General features: G+C 63.5%; 3 protein-coding genes across 4 annotated transcripts; 2 read left to right on the top strand and 1 right to left on the bottom strand.

Annotated features, from left to right (window-relative positions):
• The first annotated feature begins 3,745 nt into the window (after positions 1-3,745).
• Positions 3,746-14,731, top strand: LOC109698332 (tyrosine-protein kinase JAK3). The gene is made up of 24 exons (XM_020182468.2): positions 3,746-3,958; positions 6,012-6,258; positions 6,429-6,552; positions 6,755-6,866; positions 6,976-7,121; positions 7,310-7,604; positions 8,122-8,244; positions 8,354-8,511; positions 8,720-8,831; positions 8,917-9,106; positions 9,348-9,469; positions 9,606-9,737; positions 9,965-10,049; positions 10,331-10,458; positions 10,559-10,691; positions 10,766-10,926; positions 11,018-11,168; positions 11,363-11,502; positions 11,958-12,147; positions 12,323-12,447; positions 12,554-12,726; positions 13,509-13,626; positions 13,930-14,040; positions 14,329-14,731. The coding sequence occupies exons 2-24, from the start codon at positions 6,075-6,077 to the stop codon at positions 14,434-14,436; spliced, it is 3,321 nt and encodes a 1,106-aa protein (XP_020038057.2). The 5' UTR covers positions 3,746-3,958; positions 6,012-6,074; the 3' UTR covers positions 14,437-14,731.
• A 360-nt stretch (positions 14,732-15,091) lies between these two features.
• Positions 15,092-15,976, top strand: LOC141416548 (insulin-like 3). 2 transcript variants are annotated; one of them, XM_074053520.1, is made up of 2 exons: positions 15,092-15,428; positions 15,539-15,976. In XM_074053520.1, exons 1-2 carry the CDS (start codon positions 15,254-15,256, stop codon positions 15,907-15,909), a joined length of 546 nt encoding a protein of 181 aa, XP_073909621.1. In that variant the 5' UTR covers positions 15,092-15,253; the 3' UTR covers positions 15,910-15,976. The 2 variants fall into 2 exon arrangements, with proteins under 2 accessions (XP_073909621.1, XP_073909622.1); XM_074053521.1 differs by having other exon boundaries at positions 15,122-15,428; positions 15,616-15,976.
• Positions 15,977-16,494: 518 nt separating this feature from the next.
• On the bottom strand, positions 16,495-22,965 carry LOC109698339 (N-acetyllactosaminide beta-1,3-N-acetylglucosaminyltransferase 3). Its single transcript, XM_074053468.1, has 5 exons — positions 22,915-22,965; positions 22,145-22,296; positions 18,757-18,796; positions 17,767-18,351; positions 16,495-17,648 (listed from the first exon to the last, which is right to left on the bottom strand). Exons 1-5 carry the CDS (start codon positions 22,963-22,965, stop codon positions 17,097-17,099), a joined length of 1,380 nt encoding a protein of 459 aa, XP_073909569.1. The 3' UTR covers positions 16,495-17,096.
• Positions 22,966-24,221: the final 1,256 nt, after the last annotated feature.

Raw genomic sequence — 24,221 nt, 5'->3', positions numbered from 1 at the left:
CTTCTGCACCCGCCAGCAAGGGGCAGCACGCATGGGATTTCAAGTCCCAACGGCTGTGATGTGCGTGTCCGTCTGTCTGTTCCTCTCTCTCTCTACGCAGGCATCGCTCTGCTTCTTAATGTTGTGCACAGCTTCTCGCTGCTGATCGGTGATTAAAGGGTCTTCCCTGGGGAGCCATGGAGGGCAGTGAAAACCCATGCGGAAACCAAGACTTTGCTTCTTTGCAGAAAAGTCTCCTGAAGCCCGGGCTTCACACTCGATCTCGAGGATCGAGGATCGAGGATCGAGGTTCGAGGCCAGCTCGAGACCGTTCCCCCCTCCCCCACTCCATTTCCAAAAATGACCAGAACAAAATGAGCTGCAGGTGTGGGACCTGAGTTCAAACCCCGGTCACAACACGCACACAAAAACTATTGAAATTCTTCGCCTGTTCCCTGCCGGGCCAGCTTTGCTGCACCAGCGCTCCCGGCCGCTGCCGCGTGCGTCCACCAGGGGGCGCGAGACGCCGCCTTCGCTTCTGCCCGCGCATCTCCGCCACCGGGCCTCAGTTTCCCCATCCGTGCCAAGACACCAGCCGCAGTCCCCGGCTTACGGGGTCTTTGTGAGATTTACATATCACAGGAGTGTTTGGAAATGGATAACCCAAGGCCCTACGTCTCATACAGTCTTGAACTCCGTGCCTCAGTTTCCCCAAGTTGTGGGAAGCAGATCCTACAAAACTCATGACGGGGCCTGGGGCGCAAATCGGATCTTGAGAGGACTGGAAAGGGGACGAGGTGTGGGAAAGGAAGTGGGGCGCACAGGCTAGGAAGAGGGGGGAGGGGGAAGAGCAGGGGGAGGGGAGGAGCAGGGGGAGGGGAGGAGCAGGGGGAGGGGGAAGAGCAGGGGGAGGGGGAAGAGCAGGGGGAGGGGAGGAGCAGGGGGAGGGGGAAGAGCAGGGGGAGGGGAGGCGCAGGGGGAGGGGGAAGAGCAGGGGGAGGGGAGGAGCAGGGGGAGGGGAAGAGCAGGGGGAGGGGAGGAGCAGGGGGAGGGGAGGCGCAGGGGGAGGGGGAAGAGCAGGGGGAGGGGAGGCGCAGGGGGAGGGGGAAGAGCAGGGGGAGGGGAGGAGCAGGGGGAGGGGAGGCGCAGGGGGAGGGGGAAGAGCAGGGGGAGGGGAGGCGCAGGGGGAGGGGGAAGAGCAGGGGGAGGGGAGGAGCAGGGGGAGGGGAGGCGCAGGTCCAAGGGAGGTTGAGGACAAGGACAGGGAAGTAGAGGAGGCAGAAGGCCAATACGCCCAGCACTGGCCTCAGGCCAGGCCTTCCATCTGGCGGACTGGGTGGCAGTGACCCGACAGATGGACAAGCACAAGGCCGTGGGTCGTAATGTTCCCCTATCTTTGTTTAAAGCTTTACCTCTTTTTTAATGCTCCATTGTGCCATTTCCAGAGGCATAGCCATGGCCCCAACTTCCTCCTGACACACCTGGCCACGTAGAAGCCCCTCCTAGTGCCCACAGGAATCCAGGCCTGACAGGCTGGTTCTGCACACTCACCTCATTGGACAGGAACCAGGACCCCAGGCCACAAGGGACCCACCCTGTCCTCTCAGTCCTTCCGTGTTAATCCTAACTGGACCCTGCCCACAAGACCTGGGATCCCAGAAATCTCAGTGCTGACCTGCTGAGGAATGCACCCGAGTTTATGTCAGCCCTGGGCACCTGCGCCCCACAGGGATGGGCAAGATTCTGCCCCCGACCCAGCTCCTCAGAAGTCCCAAACCACACACGGCCAGGGTGCCTCCAGAAAACAAATCTACCTGTGGCTGCCTACGAAGAACCCAACCACCTGCCCACCCACCTGTCCACCCACAATCCACCCATCCACCCATCCACCCACCCATCCATCCACCCATCCACCCATCCACCCATCCACCCACCCATCCATCCACCCATCCATCCATCCATCCATCCATCCACCCACCCATCCACCCATCCACCCATCCCTCCGTCCACCCACCCACCCGCCCACCCATCCACCCACCCGTCCACCCACCCATCCATCCATCCGTCCATCCACCCATCCATCCACCCATCCACCCATCGACGCATCCATCCACCCATCCACCCATCCATCCACCCATCCATCCACCCATCCATCCATCCACCCATCCACCACCCACCCATCCACCCATCCATCCACCCATCCATCCACCCATCCATCCATCCATCCACCCATCCATCCATCCATCCATCCACCACCCACCCATCCACCCATCCATCCATCCATCCATCCACCCATCCATCCATCCATCCATCCACCCATCCATCCACCCATCCACCCATCCACCCATCCATCCATCCATCCATCCACCACCCACCCATCCACCCATCCATCCATCCATCCATCCACCCATCCATCCACCCATCCATCCATCCATCCATCCACCCATCCATCCACCCATCCACCCATCCACTTGGCCTTGTGCCATGGGGAGCCAAGGCAGCCTGACCTTCTCCTTCTCCCAGAGCCTCAGTTTCCCCTTTGTCCACTCAGGTGTCTGAGCTCGCTGTGAGACTGACTTCCTATCTGGCCAACGCCATGTCTGGCACCCGTGTCGCAGTGAACACCTGGCAAGTCTGCCGTCCTGTCGTTGGCATGACTCTTTTGCTCCGTGTCCAGCCTGTGCACCTGCCACCTCCCATTGCCTCCCGACCCACGCAGGTGAGTCTTCCCTTCGTCCCCGTGACTAATAGGATGACCTGTGTTTCCCATGAAAAAAAAGGGAGAAGGCACAGCAGGTAGGGTGTCTCCTTCCTGCACCCGCCATGGCTCCCCAGTTCCCTTCCATGGTGGATAGTCATGAAATTGTTAGATTTTCTATAGCACCTGGGGGCCAGGCAGCTCTGGGGACAGAGGTGTCCACCTTCCTGCTAAGCGTGGGACACAGGTGCTCTTCTCCCAGATTGACCCTCCTGGCCCGGCGAGGACAATGTCTCCAGAACCAGGCCACACTGTGACCAGGACCTCCCGCCTTGCCCCAGTTCTTCCTGCAACCCTAAAGCTGGCCTGTGTCCCTGAAGATGGGCTGCACGTCACCCCTCTCCGCTGCTGCGTCCTCGCCCCAGCTTCCCCTTTATGTGCACTGGGCGAGTGGCCCAGTCGGCCTTGGTTGCCTCGGGTTTGGTGACCTCAAGACTACAGCTGCCTGAGCCGGCCAAAGGAGGTCACGTCCTCACCCCCAACCCTCGGGAAATATCCCTGACACCGCCCTTCTCAGGAACACCCTGATCTGCCAAAACCCCAAGTCCCCACTCTCCTTGGGTCCCATCACAGAGCCACTTCCTCCAGGAAGCCTTCCCAGATTATTTGGGCATCTCTGCCCCCTGCCTGGTGTCTCTGAAATAACAACTAGGTGACAATGACCACAGCTGGCTTTGACCCCATGTCCTGCATCGAGGTGACCACCCCGATGAGCACCTGCCAGTCACAAAATGCCCTCCACGCCAGGTGCCAGTGGCTCACGCCTGTCATCCCAGCTACTTGGGAGGCTGCGATCGGGAGGATCACAATTTGAGGCCAGCCCTGGCAAATAGTTCATGAGACCCCCATCTCCAAAATAACCGGAGCCAAACGGACTGGACGGAGGTCAGGACCTGGGTGCATGCCACCTGTGGGTAAACTGAGGCACCAGGGACCTGCCCATGAGCGATTCCAAATGCTCCTCTGTTCTGTCATCCCTTCCCTGTCGTCTTGGGGTCTCCAGTGGCCTGAGGCCATTCATTGCACAGGTTTCTGGAAGCTTCTGCCCCTCCCAGGCTGGCCTGTCACCTCCCCACCCCCATTCCCCCACATGGCTGTGACTTTCGGTAAATGACAACAGCTCAGGAAGCCATGGGGCCCACACAGGAAGGCGCCGAGGGGGACTTTCCTGCGTGCTGCCTAAAATCCTTCCTGTCTCCGTCCACGGTCCCCACCGGCCAGGTAAGAGCCGGGCAGTGCCACATGGCCGTGCCTGGCACTGGGGGTGGCCGGGATGCCGAGGGTCCCCCCCCCAAAGCAGGTCACTCGCCCCGGCCCGGGTTTGATTTGTCGTATGGAACCCCGGGCTTTGTGGGTGACATGCAGGAAATACAAATGTCCCCAGCCCCTTGCTTCCCTTGGAGCAGGGGGTGACCAAGCCGTCCGGGATACGGGGCTTTGGAGGTTCAAAAATGGGGCAGGTTGTGACTTTCCCTGTTTTACTTTCAAGATTCCCAAAGTCATGCTTTCCCTAGGACTTGTAAAATGCCGTGGCACCGTGTCCAGGGTCCCTTTTCTAACACTGGTCACTGGTTGGGATGGTGACAGGGACCCTCCAAAGGCTCAACTCCAGTGCTGGGGGCTCAGGGACATTCCCAGGCTTGGTTTGGGCCCTGGGTGACCCTCTGCAAGACACCAAGGGACTTTCCGGTCTGGCTTAGGGGACAGGTGCTGTGGGCTCACTGGGGAGGGGGCCCCCAGGGGATTGACTATGGTGACACTTTGGGGTCTGGACAGGGCTCACTCAGCTGGCCACCTCTGGGGACTGGAGGGGACTCTGCCCCCCGCACGTCTGGCAGAGCTGACACCTGGACGTGGTGGGGCTGGGACTCGAACCCAGAACCCCGGGCTCGTCACCCACCCCATCACAAGCACGCCACTAGGGGCGTTTATATACATGTGCCATTTCAGCCGTGCCCCAGGCCAGCCCTTCGAGCCTGAGGCATTTTCCACATATGGTCGTGGTTTTTTGCTGGGGTGACCTCCTTCTTTGCAGCTGGATGACAGGGGCGGCCACCATGCCCAGCTTTGCAACTGTTTTTATTTTTTCAAACCTAAGAGTAGCTCTGCATCCGGGTCAATTAATTGGGGGAGATCCTGTTTTTCTCCCACCCCTGGGGGCCACGAGTTGGAAGGTCCCCAAGGGGAAGGAGCCCTGGGCCGGACGCTTAGGGACCAGTGTCCACGAGGCTTCTGCTATGGAGACCTGAGTGCATGCAAGGAAGATGCTGGGGGCGGGGCTGGTGGGGGCGGGGCCAACGGGACGGGACCCAATGGGAGTGGGGCGCTGGAGCAGCGGCAAGAGGGTGCGGCTAATGCGGCTAAGGTAATTGGGTGGTGCTAACTGGGGCAGAGCCAATGAGAGCAAATCTCTCTGGAGGCGGGGCTACGAGGGTGGGGCCAATGGGCGGGGCCAGTGCAGGCGGGAGGCGGGGCCATCTGGGGGCATGGCCAATGGGGTGGTTTGGTTTATATGGGGCAGCCCTAGCTACGGTGGGACTAAGGAGCAGAGCTAAGGGCGTATGGAGGCGGGGCTATCTGGGGTGTGGTTGGTGGGGGCGTGGCTACCTGGGGGCGTGGCTAAGGGAGGCGCGGCTACTGAGTGAGGCAAATGGGCAGGTGTAGCTGGGATAGGCTAGCTTGGGGTGGGGCTAGGGGGCGGAGCTAACTGGGGCAGTGCTGATTGAGGCGGGGCTACAGGGGGTGTGGTTGGTGGGGGCGTGGCTGCATAGGGCGTGGCTAACAGGATGCGGGGCTACTGAGTGGGGCTAATGGATGGGTCCAGCTGGAGTGGTGGTAAGGGGTGGAGCTAACTGGGGCAGTGCTGATGGAGGCGTGACTTCCCGGGGCGTGGGTAACAGGAGGCGGGATGACGTGGGGCTGAGCTAATGGCTCTGGTTAACTGGGGGTGATGAGATGCGGACCCCCTGTTGGCCATCATCATCCATCAGACTGGTCCCATCCAGGGCCGGATGGACTGGGGACCCCAGACCCGCAGGGCAGGACAGCCACCCCACCTTCTGAACACACGTGTGCACAATGCAGCACGTGGGGATGGAGTGCATGGCGTGGACTGGGCTGGCGGGGAGGGGAAGTGGAGGCCACACATGGTGACTGCCGATGTCCTGCCCAGCACAGCTCTCTTCGCGGAGCGGGGGAGAGTGGCAGCTCCCTTCTGGCTCTGTCTGTCCATCTCTGCCTGTTCCTGCTTCTCTGTCTCACTGTCCCTTTTCAGAAGCCCTGTCTCCTTGGCCAGAACTGAAGGGCCACCTCGCTGCGTCCCAGGCGGGTGGCACTCATGGCACCTCCGAGCGAGGAGACACCGCTGATTTCCCAGCGCTCCTGCAGCCTCTCGTCCTCGGAGGCTGGTGCCCTGCACGTGCTGCTGCCCCCTCGGGGACCTGGGCCTCCCCAGTGCCTGTCATTCTCCTTTGGGGACCACTTGGCTGAGGAGCTTTGCGTACAGGCTGCCAAGGCCAGCGGTGAGTGGATTGGTCACCAGGGGACTGGATCAGACAGAGGACTGCTTGAGAGCAGGACTCAGCATTGGATCTAGGGATTTGAGGGTTGAGTAGGAGTTTGGTAAGGGAGGAGGGTGGGCACCTGAGACTCAGAAGTGACTCTGGAGGGATCTGATGGCCTCTGTCTGCAGGCATTCTGCCCGTATGTCACTCGCTCTTTGCTCTGGCCACGGAAGACTTGTCCTGCTGGTTCCCCCCATGTCACATCTTCTCCATGGAGGACGTCAACACCCAAGTCTTGGTCTACAGGCTCCGGTACGAAGCACCCCAAACCCCGCAGAAATCCTACAATTTCACAGATGAGGGGGACCTTGGGTCCAGAGAGGGTGGTCAAGGTCACACACACCGCACATTCACCAAACAGCCTGGGCTCTGTGCAGCCTTGGCTGAGTTTGCCGCCCCACCCTGAACCCCGTTTCCTGCTGAGGCCAGGCCGCCCCTCTCCCCTGCCTCTCAGCTTTCGCTTCCCCAACTGGTTTGGACTGGAGAAGTGTCACCGCTTTGGGCTACGTAAGGACCTGACCAGTGCCGTGCTTGACCTGCCCGTCCTGGAACACCTCTTTGCCCAGGTGGGGGTGTGCGGGGGTTCCCTGCTCGCTGTACCGCAGGACTGCAGCTCTGCAACCTTGGGGCTGGAGGGTAGGTGGCCTGGCTGACTCTCTTGTGGCTTGTCCCCAGCACCGAGGTGACCTGCTGAGCGGGCGTCTCTCGGTGGGCCTTGGCCTCAAAGAACAGGGCGAATGTCTCAGCCTGGCTGTCCTGGACCTGGCCCGGATGTCCTGCGAGCAGGCTGTGCAGCCAAGGGAGCTGCTGAGGACGGTCAGGTGAGCCGGCCAGCTGCAATGTCCCTGTCTGTGCAGTGCACACCTGGCCGTGCACAGTGTTGACCTATGACAGGTCCCTTGCACCTGGCACCCCATGAGGTCCCAATGTCCCCCTGCACTGAAGCTCGTGTGCATGGTGCCCGGGGGACCTGTCCACGCTGAGGGCCGAGTCCCCTGCCCCCCCACAGCTACAAGGCCTGCCTGCCACCCCGCCTGCGCGACCACATCCAGGGTCTGAGCTTCGTGACACGGAAGCGCATCCGCAGGACGGTGCACCGCGCGCTGCACCGCGTGGCCACCTGCGGGGCTGACCGCCACTCACTCATGGCCAAGTACATCATGGACCTGGAGCGGCTGGACCCGGCCAGGGACGCCGAGACCTTCCACGTGTGGCTCCCTGGGGCCACGGGTGGCCAGGACGGCCAGGGGCTGCTGCGCGTGGCTGGTGGAAGCGGCGTGGCGTGGAGCCCCGGAGAACACGAGGTGCGGGCAGGGCCTGTAGAGGGCGGGGCCTAACCGAGGGGCGGGGCCGGATCCACGTGGGGGCGGGGCTTAGAGGAGACGCGCGTTGGTGGGCGGGGCTAAGCAGGGGCAAGGCCGGAAGAAGATGGTAATGGCGGTGGGCGGGGCTCGGGGGAGGAGCAAGGCTGCAGAGTACGAGAAAGAGGGGCGGGGCAAAGGGCGGGAATGAACGCAGAAGGGGCCAATAAGGGGAGGGAATTGGGTGGTGGGCGGGACTAGGGGGGCTCAGTAGGTCCAGACAGAAGAGAGGACTAAGAGAGGTGGCGGGGATCCAAGGATAGGGACGTGCAATAGGGGGCGTGGCTTAACTGGGACCTGCAGGAGGCGTGGCTTCACTGAGACCTGCAGGGGGCGTGGCTTAGCTGGGTCAGAGGCGGGGTGGGGCGTGGCTAAGAGTGGGTGCTGGGTGTGGGTTGTGGGGCGCAGGCTCCCCGAGTCTTGGGGTCCCCAGGACCCTCAGCCCTCTCCCTCCCTCCAGTCCTTCCAGCCCTTCTGTGACTTTCCTGAAATCGTGGACATCAGCATCAACCAGGCCGCACGCGGGGGCCCGGCCGGGGAGCACCGGCTGGTCACTATCACCAGGATGGACCAACAAATCCTGGTGGGTGGGGTCCCCTCCCGGTGGGGTCCCCTCCCCTCCCCTCCCCTCCCCTCCTCAGGGCGGGGAGCATGGCGGCCACTGATGAGCCGTGTCCCCGGGTCCCCCGCAGGAGGCCGAGTTCCCGGGGCTGCCGGAGGCGCTGTCCTTTGTGGCTCTGGTGGACGGCTACTTCCGCCTGACCTGCGACTCGGGCCACTTCTTCTGCAAGGAGGTGGCCCCGCCAAGGCTGCTGGAGGAGGTGACCGAGCAGTGCCACGGCCCCATCACGTAAGCAGCTGTCCCCAGAGCCATCAGGTCCTCCCCTGTCCAGCATGGTAGACACTCAGCAAGGCTGGGATCGCCGTTTCTGCAGCCCGAGGCCGTACCCCTCCCTCTCACTCCTGGAACCCCAAGTCCTCCCCCAAGTCGCTGGGCCAGGTTGGACACCTGGCTGCATCCCCAGAGCATCCCTGTCCACCTGTCCTTTCTCCCATAGACTGGATTTTGCCATCCACAAACTGAAATCTGGGGGGTCACTGCCCGGCTCCTATGTCCTCCGCCGCAGCCCCCAGGACTTCGACAACTTCCTCCTCACCGCCTGTGTCCAGGTTGCAAGCAGAGGCGGGAAGGCAGGGAGGGCTTCCTGGAGGAGGTGACCTTTGCACTGACACCTGAACCCCCTCAACCTTGCAGACTCCCCTCGGTCCAGATTACAAGGGCTGCCTGATCCGGAGGGACCCCACGGGAACCTTCTCCCTGCTGGGCCTTGGCCGGCCGCATAGCAGTCTTCGTGAGCTCCTGGCAGCCTGTTGGGAAGATGGGGGGCTGCACGTGGATGGGGTTGCACTCAGCCTTACATCTTGCTGCACCCCCAGACCCAAAGGTGAGCCCACTTTTCCCTTGGTGGCTATGGCTTTAAGGGAAGAAAACGTGATTTTTAAATTTTTTATTTTCTTGGCTCAGAGAGGAGGGCCACCTTCAGGCACGGCTCGATCCAGGCACAGCGGGCTCTGCAAACTTGGCCTCTGTCTGTCTCTTGCCTTTTTTTCTGGGTGAATTTTGCACTCAGGATGAGGAGTGGTAACTTATGGGGACCCCCGCATACACACCCCCATTCTCCATAGAGAAATCCAACCTGACTGTGGTGCGACAGGGATACAGCCCGTCCCCAAACTCCACACTTCAGCCCCAGTGCAAACTGAGCCAGATGACATTTCACAAGATCCCGGCCGACAGCCTGCAGTGGGTTAGTAAGGGTCCCCCATGAAGTGCACGTGCCTCAGTTTCCCCATCTATACAACGGGACCAGCACCCGAGCCCAGATGTAGCCGGTGTGGGGGGGATTCCATCCATATTCCCCAACATGTCCCCTGCCATCCCAGCACGAGAACCTGGGCCACGGGTCCTTCACCAAGATTTACCGGGGACATCGGCACGAGGGGGTGGACGGCGAGGCCCGCGAGACCGAGGTGCTCCTGAAGGTCATGGATGCCACACACAGGCACTGCATGGAGGTGCGAGGCTGAGCCTGGGGGATGAAATCGCGCGAGATCCTGAAACAACAGGGCCGGGTGTTGCTGGAAAGTGCAAAATGTTCAGGGAATCCACAGGCAGCCCGTGCAAAGGTCCTGGGGTCAGGCCCGGCAGGTGGAGGGCAGAATGACCAGGCCAGTGTTGGGGTGCCATGGTGGGACACAGGCAGGGTGGGGACTGACGTGTCCTTTCTTTTTGCTCCACCCAGTCCTTCCTGGAAGCAGCCAGCCTGATGAGCCAAGTGTCACACCCACATCTGGTGTTGCTGTATGGCGTGTGCATGGCGGGAGATAGTGAGTCCCCACCCTGTCCCTACCTGCTGTCCCTGGGTTCCTCCAGGTCACCCACCCCCCATGCTTGTCCCTCTGTGGGTGGCAGCTCCAGCCCCCCTCCAACACTCCCCTAATCCCCCAGCTCAGACACACCTGGGTTCCCTTTGCTGTGCAGCTTTGGGTACGATGCACAACCTCTCTGAACCCTAACCTCGTCCAGCAGCTGTTTGCAGCAGAGCCTGCTGAACTCAGTGCGGTTTTTTTTTTCCCCTCCCGATTTTGTCCTTTCCCGCTGCTGCCAGGCACCATGGTCCAGGAATTTGTGCCCCTGGGAGCAGTGGACACTTACCTGCGTAAGCGCGGTCCCCTGGTGCCCGCCAGCTGGAAGCTGCAGGTGATCAAGCAGCTGGCCTATGCTCTCAATTACTTGGTGAGTGAGTGTCCGTCTGTCTGCTCCCCCCTGCATTTTCCACCCGGTGGAGGGGGTGCCAACCACTCTCTTCCCTCCTCCTCTACGCCTGACCCCTTAGGAGGACAAGGGGCTCCCTCACGGCAACGTGTCCGCTCGGAAGGTGCTGCTGGCCCGCGAGGGGACTGACGGGAGCCCCCCTTTCATCAAACTGAGTGACCCTGGCGTCAGCCCCACGGTGCTAAGCCTGGAAAGTGCGTGTCGGGTGTGGGGGGAGGAGGGAGGCCTGGCGGAGCCCTGAGTGGCCCTGACCGTGATCGTCCCCCAGTGCTGACCGACAGGATCCCATGGGTGGCCCCCGAGTGCCTGCAGTGCCTCGGGGACATTCAGACGCTGGGCTTGGAGGCTGACAAGTGGGGTTTCGGGGCCACGGCCTGGGAGGTGTTCAGCGGGGCGCCCATGCCCGTCAGCAGCCTGGACCCCGCCCAGGTCAGACATTGGGGGGAGTGGACCACGGGCAGGTGGCCGGGTCCCCTCTCTAGAGTGGACTGCACTGACCGCCCTGTCCCCCCCGCCACAGAAGCTCAAGTTCTACGAGGAGCGACAGCGGCTGCCGGCCCCGAAGTGGACAGAGCTGGCTCAGCTGGTCCAACAGTGCATGGCCTACGACCCGGGCCGGCGGCCATCGTTCAGGGCCATCGTGCGCGACCTCAATAGCCTCATCACGTCAGGCAGGCGGAGTGTCCCCTAGGTCCAGCGGGGGGACAGACGGGGGGCGACAAGGAGTCACGTGTTCCCTGACTGTCACCACGTGCAGTTGCACAGGGTGTGCAGTGCACCTTTGAAGGATGCTGTCCGCAGCTGGGGCTCCCAGTGGTCACTCCGTGATGTTCACACGAGTTACCCAGTTACCTGTGTCCCCCAGATTACGAGCTTCTCTCAGACCCAGCACCTGGCACCCTGGCACCCCGAGACGGGTTGTGGAGTAGCGCCCAGCTCTACAGCTGTCAGGACCCCACCATCTTTGAGGAACGGCACCTCAAGTACATCTCCCAGCTGGGCAAGGTAAGGTGGGCGTGGCCAGGCTAGCTGGGGCGTGGTCTGTGTTGTGGGGGCGTGGCCGGGCGTGATCTATTGCATGGTTGGATGGGGCCTGGGTCGGGGCGGAGTCTGAGCCGTGGTGGGTGTGGCTTACAGTGCATGGGGTGTGGTTGTGGTGGGGGCGTGGTTGGTAGGTGGCTTGTACCAGGGGCGGGGCCTGAAGGTGGTGGGAGGGGCGTGGTCTGAGCGTGATGGGCAGGTGTGTGCATATCCAGGTGTGGTCGTGGGCGGGGCCTGTTGCATATTTGGCGGGGCCTGGCGGTGGGAGGGGCGTGGTCCAGGCACAGTGGGCGTGGCCTGAAGGTGGTGGGCGGGGCCTGAAGTGGGGGCGTGGTCAAGACCTGGTGGGCGTGCCCTTGAAAGCTGGGCTCGCCTGCCCGGGGCCGCAGCAGATGCTCAGCAGCCCTGCCCTGGCCCAGGGCAACTTTGGTACGGTGGAGCTGTGCCGGTATGACCCGCTGGGTGACAACACCGGCGCCCTGGTGGCCGTGAAGCAGCTGCAGCACAGCGGGCCGGACCAGCAGCGGGACTTCCAGCGGGAGGTACAGATTCTGAAGGCGCTGCACAGCGACTTCATCGTCAAGTACCGGGGCGTCAGTTATGGCCCAGGTGAGGGTCGCCATGTGCATCCTGCAGCGGGGGCTGCAGCGGGGGCCGCCGAGGAGGGTCTGGATTCAGATGCGCACGGGCTCAGCCTCTCTGAGCCTCAGTTTCCCATTGTGGCGGAGCACTGTGGGGGGCTGGGTGGGGTCGGGCTGGTGCACTGACCCCTCCGTCCACCCAGGCCGGCAGAGCCTGCGGCTGGTCATGGAATACCTGCCCAGTGGTTGCCTGCGTGACTTTCTGCAGCGCCACCGAGCACGCCTGGACACGGGTCGCCTCTTGCTCTACGCCACGCAGATCTGCAAGGTGCGGGCCTGGGGTGCGGGTGAGGGGCTCCCGGGACCTGCTGGGCACGTGGGCTGTGGAGGAGGGAAGCTGGGATCCAGGCCGGCCCGCGTCCACCCCCACGCAGGGCATGGAGTACCTGGGCTCCCGCCGCTGCGTGCACCGCGACCTGGCCGCGCGCAATATCCTGGTGGAGAGCGAGGCGCACGTGAAGATCGCCGACTTCGGCCTCGCCAAGCTGCTGCCGCTGGACAAGGACTACTACGTGGTCCGCGAGCCCGGCCAGAGCCCCATCTTCTGGTGGGAGCCCTGCCCCATCCGGCCCCGTCCATAGCCCCGCCCACCAGCCTCTGACCTCGCCCCTCCATAGCTCCGCCCACCCAACCTCTGACCACGCCCTTCCATAGCTCCGCCCGCCCAGCCTCTGACCACGCCCCATCCACAGCTCTGCCAATGACAGCTGTGCCACCGCCCCTTCCATAGCCCCTCCCATCCATGCTTTGGCCTCACCCATGCAGCCTCTGGCCCCGCCCCCTACATAGCCCCGCCCCTCCCAGCTCTGGACCTCCGCGCACATCTCAGACTCACCTGTCTAGGCCACGCCCACCATAAACAGTGGCCCCGCCCCCAGCCTTAACTGCGCTTCCAACCCTGCCCTGGGATAGGCCCACTCTTAGTCCCGCCCACCGTACACTTGCTCCGCCCCCTCCCCAAGCCTCACCTGCTCCTAGTCTGACACCATCTCTGCCTCTCCAGTTCATCCTGCGGTCAGCGCGTGGTCCCGCCCCCCAACCCCCAGTGGCCCGGACTGCATATCTAGCCCCGCCCACTGCTCCCTGCGTCACCCTCCCCTCTCTCAGCATTCTGGCTCCACCCACAATCCCGCCCCTCCCCGCTGGCCCCGCCTCCAGCTATACTTCTCACTGCACTGGCCAGTCCCACGTCAATATCGCTCTAGCCCCGCCCAAACCGCCCCTCGCTCTGGCCCCGCCCCCTTCAGACTGGCCCCATCCCGCTCCCGGCGGGGTGCGGGCGCCCTGGTCCCCTGGGTAAGCTGAGGCAGGCGTGGCCCGTGTCCCCAGGTTCGCCCCCGAGTCCCTGGCGGACAGCGTGTTCTCGCGGCAGTCTGACGTGTGGAGCTTCGGGGTGCTGCTGTACGAGCTGTTCACCTACGGCGACAAGGCCCGCAGCCCCTCGGCTGTGAGTCCCGCCCCGACCCGCCCCTCCACTAGCCCCGCCCCAATCACTAGCCACGCCCCCACACCAATCACTAGCCCCGCCCCAATCACTAGCCCTGCCCCAATCACTATCCCCGCCCCTCCACTAGCCACGCCCCAATCACTAGTCACGCCCCACCCCTCCACTAGCCCCGCCACTATCACGAGCCCAGCCCCGCCCTCACCCTCGCCCCATCTCTAGCCCCGCCCCGCCCCTCACGCCCCCGCCCTCCCCACCCACCTCCCCTCCCCACCGCCCCGCCCCCACCGCACCCCTCTTTCCCAGGAGTTCCTGCGCATGATGGGGGGCGACCGCGACGCCCCCAACCTGTGCCGCCTGCTGGAGCTGCTGGCCGAGGGCCGCCGGCTGCCCGCGCCCCCCACCTGCCCCGCTGAGGTCAGCCCTGCCTCAGTTTACCCACTGCCCGGGGACCCACCCCGATGAGTGGGGGGCTGAGCTCAGAGCCCCAGGATTACAGGCGTGCACCACCACGCCCGGCTCCCCGCCGCCTGCACTTATTGAGCGCCGACTGTATACCACGCCCTGCGCTGCAGGCTGGCCGGGTCACCTGGGAGGAGGGGGCGCAGCCCTGAGGTCCAGTGGCCTCGGTGCTGTGAGGCGACACGGGAGCTATGGAGGATTTGGGGTGCTCAGCGCCACCCCGTTGTCTCCCCGCCCCCCCAGGTCCAGGAGCTGATGAGGCTGTGCTGGGCCCCCACCCCGCAGGACCGGCCATCCTTCGGCGCCCTGGGTCCCCGGCTCGAGGCCTTGTGGAGTGCCAGCCGCGGGTAGTGGTGACTGTCCCGGATCCGTGTCCCCAGGGCAGACCCCAGCCCATTCCCCACCTGTGCCCACACCCTGACTGGAAAACTCTTATTCGTCTCTCAAAACCCCAGCTGCCAGGTCCTTGCAGTGCTCCCTGAGGTGTCCCCACCACTTCTTCTGGCTGCAGAGCGCGGACGGTGGCCGTGTCCACGGCTCTGTCCTCCCTCCCTTTCCTGGTCCTGGGGGGGAGTAGTGTAGTGGTCCTCGGAGGGTAGGCGCAGAGTGCGCTCTGGGAGTGTTTGTTGATTGAATAAAGGACTTCAACAGATCCGATGGTTTGTGGCTGGACCCGGGGCTGTGGGTCAGGGGCGTCTCAGGCGGGTGGACATTGTGGGGGAGGCGCAGAGGGACGTCCCCCCGCCCCCGCACAGCTGTGGCCTTGGGGCTCCATCCTGCCCAGCTAGGAGCGGGGAAGCAGCTGCACCGGGGTCAGAGGGCAAGGCTGGATTTGGGGAGCGAGGCTGTGGGGGGGGGCGTCAGCCAGGGGAGGTCACCTCATGTGTGGGGGGGCAAAGATGGGGGGACCCAGCCCTGCCCTGGGGTCCGCAGCCACCTGTGATGACCTATGACCTCGGCCAGGCTCACTAGCAGTCAGTTTATTTCCCCTGGGGTGCATAGAGACCCCATCTCAAAAACCGAACCCACAGCAACAGCCCAGCGGGGTGGTGTCCAGCTGGGGAGCCCAGCCGGCCCCCTTGGCCTTCATTGGCGTCCTCGTCCTCCTCCCCCCGGGGACACAGCTGACCTATAAGTGACAGCGGGGGACGGGGCAGCCACGGCCACCATGGACCCCGGCTGGACACTGCTGCTGCTGCTGCTGGCGTCCATCGCAGTGTCGCCGCCGGGCCTGGCGGTGGCCACGGGGACCCGAGAGAAGCTATGCGGCCACCACTTCTTGCGGGCGCTGGTGCGGGCGTGCGGGGGACCCCGCTGGGCCCCCGAGAGCGGCCATGGCCACCGTGAGTGAGGGGGTGGGGTGTGGTTGTCACTTGTCACAGAGTGGGGGAGGGGCCTCCGCACTCTCCCCCCACCTGGAGGCCGGCCTCGAACTCCGATCCTCCCGGCTCAGCCTCCCCAGCAGCCGGGATCACAGGCGTGAGCTGTTCCCGCCATGTGCGCACAGTGACGGTGACCCTGCGTCCCCAGGTGACCTGTGGCTGGAGGGACGTCCACCCCTCGGACAGGTGGCTGAAGATGGACACCTCGCGCTGGGACCCGGTCCCCAACCCGGTCCCCAGAGTCCTCACGGCCACCGCCACCGCCGCGCAGCCGTCGCCAACCCCGCACACGGCTGCTGCCTGGTCGGCTGCACCCAGAGTGACCTGCTGGGGCTCTGTCCCCACTGACCGCCCCGCACCCCACGGCCTCGGGGGAGGGCTGCCGGGTCCCCTAAAACTTGGGGCCGTCCCTGACTGCTACAGACACCCCGATGTCCACTGACGGTCCCCCCCGCACGCGTCCCCGGCTTCCTGTCCCCCCGGGAAGAAATAAATCAATCATGGAAGCAGCCCCGTGTCCTTCTGTGGTGGACGCCACCCGGCCTCCGGTGGCCTCAACCTCTCAGCCTCCCTGCCTCCACCTCCTGAAGGCGCCCAGCTTTTCACACCTCCCAAACCACACCAACGCCCTCTTCCAGCCCGGCCCCTGTCGGTCACCTCCTGTCCCCTTTCCCGGTACTTTATCCTTATCTGGCTCCAGCCCGGGGTGACAGGGGAGGTGACGCAGCCACCCCGCCCGGCCCAGCACAGGGGACCTTTGCTTGGCCTCCTTCTCCCCCAGCCTCGTCTCTCTAAGTGGGTTTGAATCCTTTAATTCTTGCTGCTGCCGCAGACCACAACGTGTGTGGGTGGGTCACGGGTTTTGCAGGGTGTGTAGGAGTTGGCTGAGCAGCATATTCACTCAACAAACCCTCCCCACGCTCACTTAGGGAGCAACACACAGCAGGCACAGCAGAGTTGCTTGGGGAACAGGGAGGAGGAGGCCCCGTAAATGCTAATTTGGGGCAGAGGGACGGGGTCTGCAAAATTTTGCACAAAGCTTATTTATTCCCTGAGGACGTCACTCCCAGCCACCCTGTCCCCCACAATGCCTGGGGGCCCGGCCCGGGTATTGGGGTCACTGTATGTCCCCAACATGTGAAGGACACTGGAGTGTCCACTTCCCAGGATGGAGGGTGTGAGGTGCCGGCCAGGGACACAGGACCCCCAACCCTGGACTGATTTCTAACCCAGCCTGGGGTCAGCGGCCTGTCCTCTGTCCAGTGTCCACTGTCACAGCACCTGAGGCCACCGGCGAGGAGGGGCAGCCCCCAGCCTCTAACTGCCACACGAAGGACACTGTCACATTTCCTGGGTTTCCTGTAGTCAGACCTAAGGACTATGGTCTGAGTGGTGCCAAGTGGGTTTTGCAGGGTGTGTAGGAGTTCACCGAGCAGACCATTCACTCAACAAACTCTCCCCAGCTCTCCTAGGCAGACAACAATCTCAGTTCCTCCGGGAGACACAGGAGGGTTTTGCAGGGTGTGTAGGAGTTGGCCGGGCAGCATATTCACTCGACAAACCCTCACCTACTCAGACAACAACCTCAGTTCCCCGGGGGGAGGCGGGGAGGCGGGGGGGGGGGTCACCTCAGTAGAGCCGGGCCTGCCTGCCGCAGGTGACATTGGGCCTGTTGAGCGCCTCCCACATGAGCAGCAGCTCGTAGGGCAGGAAGCGGTGCACGAGCAGGAGGTCGCGGTAGAAGCAGGGGTCGAAGGAGGACAGGCGGGCGGAGGGGGAGTGCAGGCCGCCCGTGCGGACGCCGCTGTGGCCGGCGGGTCGCAGGCCCTGGTGACGCAGGCACATACCCAGAAAGACGTCGTCGATGGGGAAAAGGTCGAGGGCGGACGCAGCTTGGCGCAGGGCTGTCCCCGTGAACCTGGACAGGAGGAAGCCCCCGCCACCGCAGTAGGGCGGGTAGTGGTCCTGGGGGGCCACCAGGTGGGGCACATAGTACTTGCTCCAGGGGACACGGATGGGCCCTACGTTCTGGATCAGGTGACCCACGAACAGGTGTCGGTCGGGGTCATGACCTCGCAGGTAGGTGACCATGTTGTCCGTGTGGGCGAAGACGTCGTCGTCCCCGTTGAGGACAAAGCTGGCGTTGGGACAGCGGCTGACTTGCCAGTCCATGAACAGCACCTGCGGGCGGCGGTGACCCGCGTTGGGAGTTCGATCTTCGCTGGACTCCTCTGCACCCCTCAAAACCCCACCCGGAACGCCCTCCGCCGGCTCCGTCCCCTGCCCAGGGCTGGCCCACCTGCTTCAGAGTGAGGTTGAAGAAGGAGTCGTGGAAGTCCCACTGCAGGATGTCCCCGTGCGTCCTGGCCTCCAGGTCCAGCAGCCGGTTGACCTTGCTGGCCTGGTGGGGGTCGTTTGCGGTGCCCACGAGGAACACACGGCGCAGCGGGGCGCCCTGCACCTGCCGCTCGCGGCCCCAGGTGCGGCGCACGAGCTCGCGGCGCTCGTAGTTGTGGGGCGAGGACTTGATGGCCATGAGCAGGAAGACGGCCGGGGCGCATTTGGTGGCCACGGCGTCCTGCAGCAGCCGGAAGGCCCGGCAGTGCCTGTGCAGCAGGAAGTCGCGGATGTGGCGTGGCTGCTGTGCAAAGTCGGGGTGCGAGGCCATGGAGGCGTTGGCCACGCAGGGCGGGGGCCGCGGGCGGGCGGGGGACAGCGAGGACCGGGCCTCGGCCTCGCCGGGGGGGTCCGGTGACATCGCCGGGCAGGACACCGCGGGTGGCGGGGGATGCAGGCTGAGCAGGGCCACCAGGGTCACCGTCCCCAGGGCCACCGTGAGCCACAGGTCAGGCCTGATCCGGGAACACCGCATCTTGACCAGCTCCTGTGCGGGGGCGACGTGGACGCCAGGTCCAGGTGGGCACAACGCTGATTATCCCAGCACCACCCTGGCTGTTCTGGGGACCCATGTTGTTAATTTTGGGGTGCAGGGGAGGAAACCGCACACCCCATCTGGCTTTTTGTTCTCTGCGTCCTCACCTCGCACCCCAGCTCTTTACAGAACCTGCAATCCCAGCAAACTCCTATTCCTCCCTTGAAACCCATCTCAAATGACCTGTCCTCCAGGAAGCTGGGAACCCTGGTCTCTGCCTCCCCGTCCACCCCCATCCCAAATACATGACAGTGTCTGCGTCCGGTTTGTGTCCCCGCAGTTAGGGGCTTCCCACACCTGGTACCTTGTGCATGTTCAGTGAGGGTTTGTTGAATGAATGTCAAACCTCACACTTACCTCAGGCTCCACTGAGCTGTCTTCACTCCCTCTGTGGCACCTGGAACAGTGTGGGGACGGCTAGTGAGCCCTCCCCTGTCCCCTTTCAGCCCCGAGTGACCCCACGCAGCTACGGCCTGGGAATGAGGCTGACCGTAGCTTTTAGGTTCCAATGGGGTCACAGATCAGCAACGGGGCTGGGGACAGGGTCTGCTTCGGCCTCAGCACAAATGTCCCCTCCTGATGGACACCGTGGGACACATGGGGTCCTAGTGTCCACCCGGCCTGTCTTGTTCCCCATTTTGTCCTCAGGGACAGTGGTGAGCATCACGGCCACCAGTGAGCAGAACCCCTGTGCTGAAGCCACCGGGGCTGTGACCACAGCCAGCTCATTAGCATAGGTGTCAGCTCATTAGCATAGGTGTCAGCTCATTAGCATAGGAGGGTCAGCTCATTAGAATATGAGATGTGGGCTCATTAGCATAGGGGAGTCAGCTCATTTGAATAGCGGTTGTCAGCTCATTAGCATACATGTCGCCTCATCAGCATAGGGACACCTGTATCCTCGAACTCAGGCTCTTCAGTGTCGCGGTCTAGTTGCGGCCAGTGTCCTCGAGAGGACAAGGGCAGTGCTGCCCATGGTCCCCACAGGGCCCGGCCCAGCGCAGCTGTGTCCCGGCTCCCAGCAGATGGGGAAACTGAGGCTGGGCAGGGAGCAGGATGAGAACCAGGATGCAAGCAGCATTGCTGAGCACCTGCTGCATGCGGCACGCTGGAGCCCAGGCCACCCCTGGTCACAACAAGATTCATGGCCAGTGACAGCCGTGACAAAGGGCTGCAGAGGGGAGAGGAACCCCAGGCGCCGGATTCAGGGGACACTGAAGGACGACAGGGACCCCCGGACAGTGCTGGGGACAGTGGCCGACGGCACAGCTGTGGGGGAGATGGTGGTGGGGTGGCGGGGAGCCATGGAGGCTCTCCTGGGGACAGGGATGGTCACAGCTTGGGGGACAGCCAGGGGAAGAGTTTGGTGTTGCAGGTACAGACCGGTCACTGGTGCACAGGGTGGACAGAGGACAGCTGGGGACAGAGTCTGAGAAGCTCTGGGCTTTTCACGGGGACACGGGGACGGCTGGCACTGGGTCTGGTGAGGAAGGAAGCCCTGGCCTGGGCGGCAAGGATGCCCGGGGAGGGGCTTGGCTCGGGGTGGGCAGGAAATGTCACTCAAGTGGCACAAATAGAATGTCAGAGCAAGGACACCGGGCTGCCTGCCTTGGGGCTGTGTGTCCTTCCTGCACCCGAGCCGCTTCGTCTTGGCATGGGCCTCCCTCTGCGCTGTGGCTGTGGATGTGGGGTGCTCTGGGCACCCCAAAGCCCCCCCAAGTCCCCAGTCTGCTCTCCCTGCGGCCACGCTGGCCATGGATGGATCCCTGAACCCCCCAGGCTCAGGCTGCCCCAGGGCCTTTGCACCTGCTGCCCCCCCCCCAGTTCTCATTGAACTCCAGGCCTCAGCCTAGGAGCACGAAATGTTAATGACACACTGAATATTCATGAGCTCCACGGGGGGGGGGGGTGCCTGACGTCAACAAGCCAGCTGGGGTTACTTGGAGCATCACGGTGAAGCTATCGTCACCTGAGCAAGTGCTGTCACCTGGCAGATGCCACACCTGGTCTAGGTTCTGGGGGCAGAAAGGAACGCCGGGTCTCACCGAAGTGTAACAGCGAGCAAAGTCGGGGTTCAGGAGTCCCAGGGTGTCCCCCGGAGTCTCCCGGACCCCTAGTTTCCAGGTAGACGAAAAGGGCACAGAGAGGGCATCCAACCGCCTGAGGTAACACAGCCAGGCCTGAGGGATCCCCACTGCACCCCACCTGCCCAGCTCCAATGGTGGCTCCTCACCCATCCCTCCCACCCCATAGCCATGAGAACATCCGTTTAACAGGAGCGGGAGTGACATTTATGAGCAGAAAAGAAAGAACACAGGCTCCAAAGGCCCCTGCAGTGACCAGGTCACCAAACACCTACTCTGAGCCCTGAGGACACGGAAGGGAAGGGAAGGGGGGACCCGCCCTGCCGACCTCGACTTCCCGGTTTCCAGGTCACAGAGGGCCACCCCGCCCCCGCCACTGTCCATGGAGGGATCAAAGGCTGGGACAGCGCCACCCCTTCTGGGACTGAACCCCAAAAGGGCCAGCCGGTGGGGACGGAGGCGGGGAAGGCAGCTGAACATCTCAATGCAGGTGTAAGGAAGGCCACACACAAAGTCCCCTTTGGGGCCTAGTCCCCTCCTTTGGGGACTTCCTAGACCTGGGGGTGGCCAGCCCCAGGGGTGGATCAGATTATTTCCGCCGTGCAAAGAAAAATGTCACGAAGGCAGTGTCTGCGTAATCAGCTCCGAGCAAACACGCCCGTCATGCGCACAGCCTGGCCGCCGCCCCGGGGCCCGGCCCCAACCCCTGCACCCGAGCCCGGCCGGCGGGGCGCCACGGCAGGGAAACTGAGGCACGGAGGCCGCGGCCAGCTGGTTTTGAGCTCCCGTCTCCGGCAGACGATCAAGCCAGGCCGAGTCCCACCAGGGAGACGGGCTACCTTTCGGGGTGGCCCTGGCAAGTCCCCTTCCTGCTCTGGGCTTTGGTGGTCAGGGGACAACAGGTCAGGTCACCTAGTGACTCCTTGCCTATGTGTCCTGGGCTGACACAGCCCGGCCTGGCGACAGGGGGACGCGGGTCTCGGGACACAGAAGCTCCCGTGTCCCCTATACCTGGACTGGACATGGGGACGTGACCGGAACTGCCACACCCCGGGGTGTGGGACAGGGGACAGGGTGGCCGGGCTGAGCTGGGCAGGGCTGGGCAAACAGAAGCCACCGCTCACCTAAGCCAGGTGAGGGCCACCTGTCCTTTGGCCGCACCTGTCTCCCAGGTGACACACGCACGCGGTGGCCTTGGGACGAGTGGGTTGACGCTAACAAGCCTGGAAAAGGGGGTTGGTGGTGGTGGCAGCTTTGGGGACAGTCCCCACGCTTGGCCAAGGGAAAGATGACCTTTGCATCTGGAGGCAGAGGCACCAGATGGGGGTTCGAGGCCAGCCTCAGCCCAGGTCTCAAGCAAGAAATAAAAACAAGAAAATCTGGTCACCAGGGCAGCTGTGACACAATCACCAGCGAGGTGACAACGGTGACAGTGAGTGGCCACTGCACTCCGTCCCTCCTCGCCTGTCCCCATAACTGAACGCACTTGACACAGAGGGAAACTGAGGCTCGGAGGCCGGAAGTCGCTCACCAGGTCCCCCCGCCCCCCACGCCAGCGGTGTCCCCATCCTGTCCCCCCCACCGCCAGCGGTGTCCCCATGCTGTCCCGCCCCCCGACCCAGGAGGGGACACTGAGTGCTCGGAGACCCCGCGGCACTCACCAGGCGGCAGCGCGTCGGACTCCGCAGCCTCCGCCGCCGCCGCGGGCGCTTTTCACCTGGCCGAGTCCCCGCCCCGCTCGCGCCCCGCCCAGGCGGAGTTCCCCGGCCACGCCCCCACCACGGGCCACGCCCCTCTCGGTGATACGCCCCGCCTATGTCCCGAGATTCCTTCTTCCTATAGGCCCAAGCTCCCATCAGCCCCGCCCCTCCATCTGACCACGCCCACATCTCCCGGACACGCCTCGTCAACCTTGCCGGCTGCTTGTGCCACTCATCCTTTCACCACACGGCTAGTCCCGCCCCACTTTCCTTCTTACAGCCCCGCCCCACTCGATGCAAGCCCCATCTTGGCCACGCCCCTCTTCTCAGCTGCATCTCATAGCCCCAGACTCAACTGTATATAAAGCACCAACCCGCCACCAGCCCCGCCCCCCCAGACTCCACTCCAGGACACGCCCCCTCCTCCCAGACTTCCCCCTTTATACAGTCGGGCTGAACCACTAGCTCCGCCCCTCCCTCTGACCACACCTTCCAGCCCGGCCACGCCCCTCTCCCCGGGAGTCATCGCTTTATACAGCCGCCCTTGACCAATAGCACGGCTGCACTCAGGGCCCCGCCCCTCCTCGGCCCCGCCCCTCACCCCCGGCCCCGCCCCTTTCATCTCCTCTGCTTTCTCCTGTTGTCCCCGGGAGGAGGCGCTCTGCGGCCGTGCCTCAGTTTCCCCGCCTCAGCATCAGCTGCGGACTCTGCTCCAAGCACATGAGTCACACCTGGCTTTCTACAGACTGGCGACATCCGAAGGGGCCCCTAAGCTCCTGCATCGGCGATAACAGCTGGACTTTGTGCAGAGCCCCCATTCACCCACCCCATGGGGCCCCAGGGAAGGAGCTGGTGCCTCATGAGCGAGTGCACCCCCTTCCCACCGTTCCTGGCCAGGTCCTCCCTGCCCTGTCCCTCCAAGCCCTGGACGCCGTGGTCACCCGTCAGCTCTGGACTCAAATGCAAGCTAGGTGTCACAGGACCATCCCCGCCTTTCCTGGTGGCAGAAGATACAAAACAGACCTTGCGGAAAACCCTTGCACACGGGTGCGCACAGTCCAAGGGGGTGGACGACTTGTGCTGCAGTCACACCGCGGAATCTTACTCGGCCCTGAAAAAGAACGGAGCCAACCCTGCACGCCACAACCGGAGGAACCATGGAAACGCCGTGGTGACAGACACAAAGCCCACGTGGTGCGTCCTCCATTGCCAGGACACGACCAGAACAGCAAATCCACACTGCAGGGACCAGGGGAGGGGGCCGTGCCTCCACTTCATTTGGGGGTGGGGGGCATAGCCCCAGAGCTGTGCCCTTGAAAATGCTGGACTTCATGTGATGTGCATTTCACTGCAATTAAGACAAAACCAAAAGAAAGCAGCCGGGCCCTCGCCAGGCGAGCGTGACCTTGGCCTCTGAGCCCATTGGCCACTTCGCTTCAGAGTTGGGGTGTCATAAATGGCCTAACGACACCCCACCCTGGGAGTGAACGGGTCCCCGCCCTCCCGGCTCTGTGGGAAAAAGGTCTTTGGTGTTTTCAAAGGGATCTGCTGTCCCAGGAACAGCAGATTAAAGCCACCAGCTGCACCCCAAATGCTGCCCCGTGCACCCCACCCCACAGGCCAGGAAGGCGCGTGTGCTGGAGACCCCTCTGCCTGCCGAGTCCCCCTTGCGGCTGTGACCATCCGGTCACCCTGCACACAGCGCTTGAGCCATGTTTTCCCGCGGCTGACGAAACCTAGGATGAAAGCAGGCCAGACATAAGGAGTCCTGCAGGCTTCCTAAGGACGGGGCATTGTAAGCAGGGTTTTGAGGGCTGAGTAGGAGTTTGCAAGCTGCGGTAGGGTGTCTGTCCCCCTTCTGGGCCTTCCCTTGGAGGTCACGGTGGGAGGTCAGAGAGGAGCAAGGCTGGCCTCCAGCACGACCTCCCACCACGGCTTCTGTTCCTGCACCAAGTGTGCAGACACCCACAGACACCCAGCGAGTGCGAGCAAAGGGGAAACTGAGGCTCGGCCACAGTCAGAGACGCTCTGATTGCAT

This window comes from Castor canadensis, chromosome 14, assembly GCF_047511655.1.
Source record: "Castor canadensis chromosome 14, mCasCan1.hap1v2, whole genome shotgun sequence".
NCBI lineage: Eukaryota > Metazoa > Chordata > Mammalia > Rodentia > Castoridae > Castor > Castor canadensis.
Note: the sequence above shows the minus strand (reverse complement) of the source record. Positions and strands in the feature narration are given on the sequence as shown.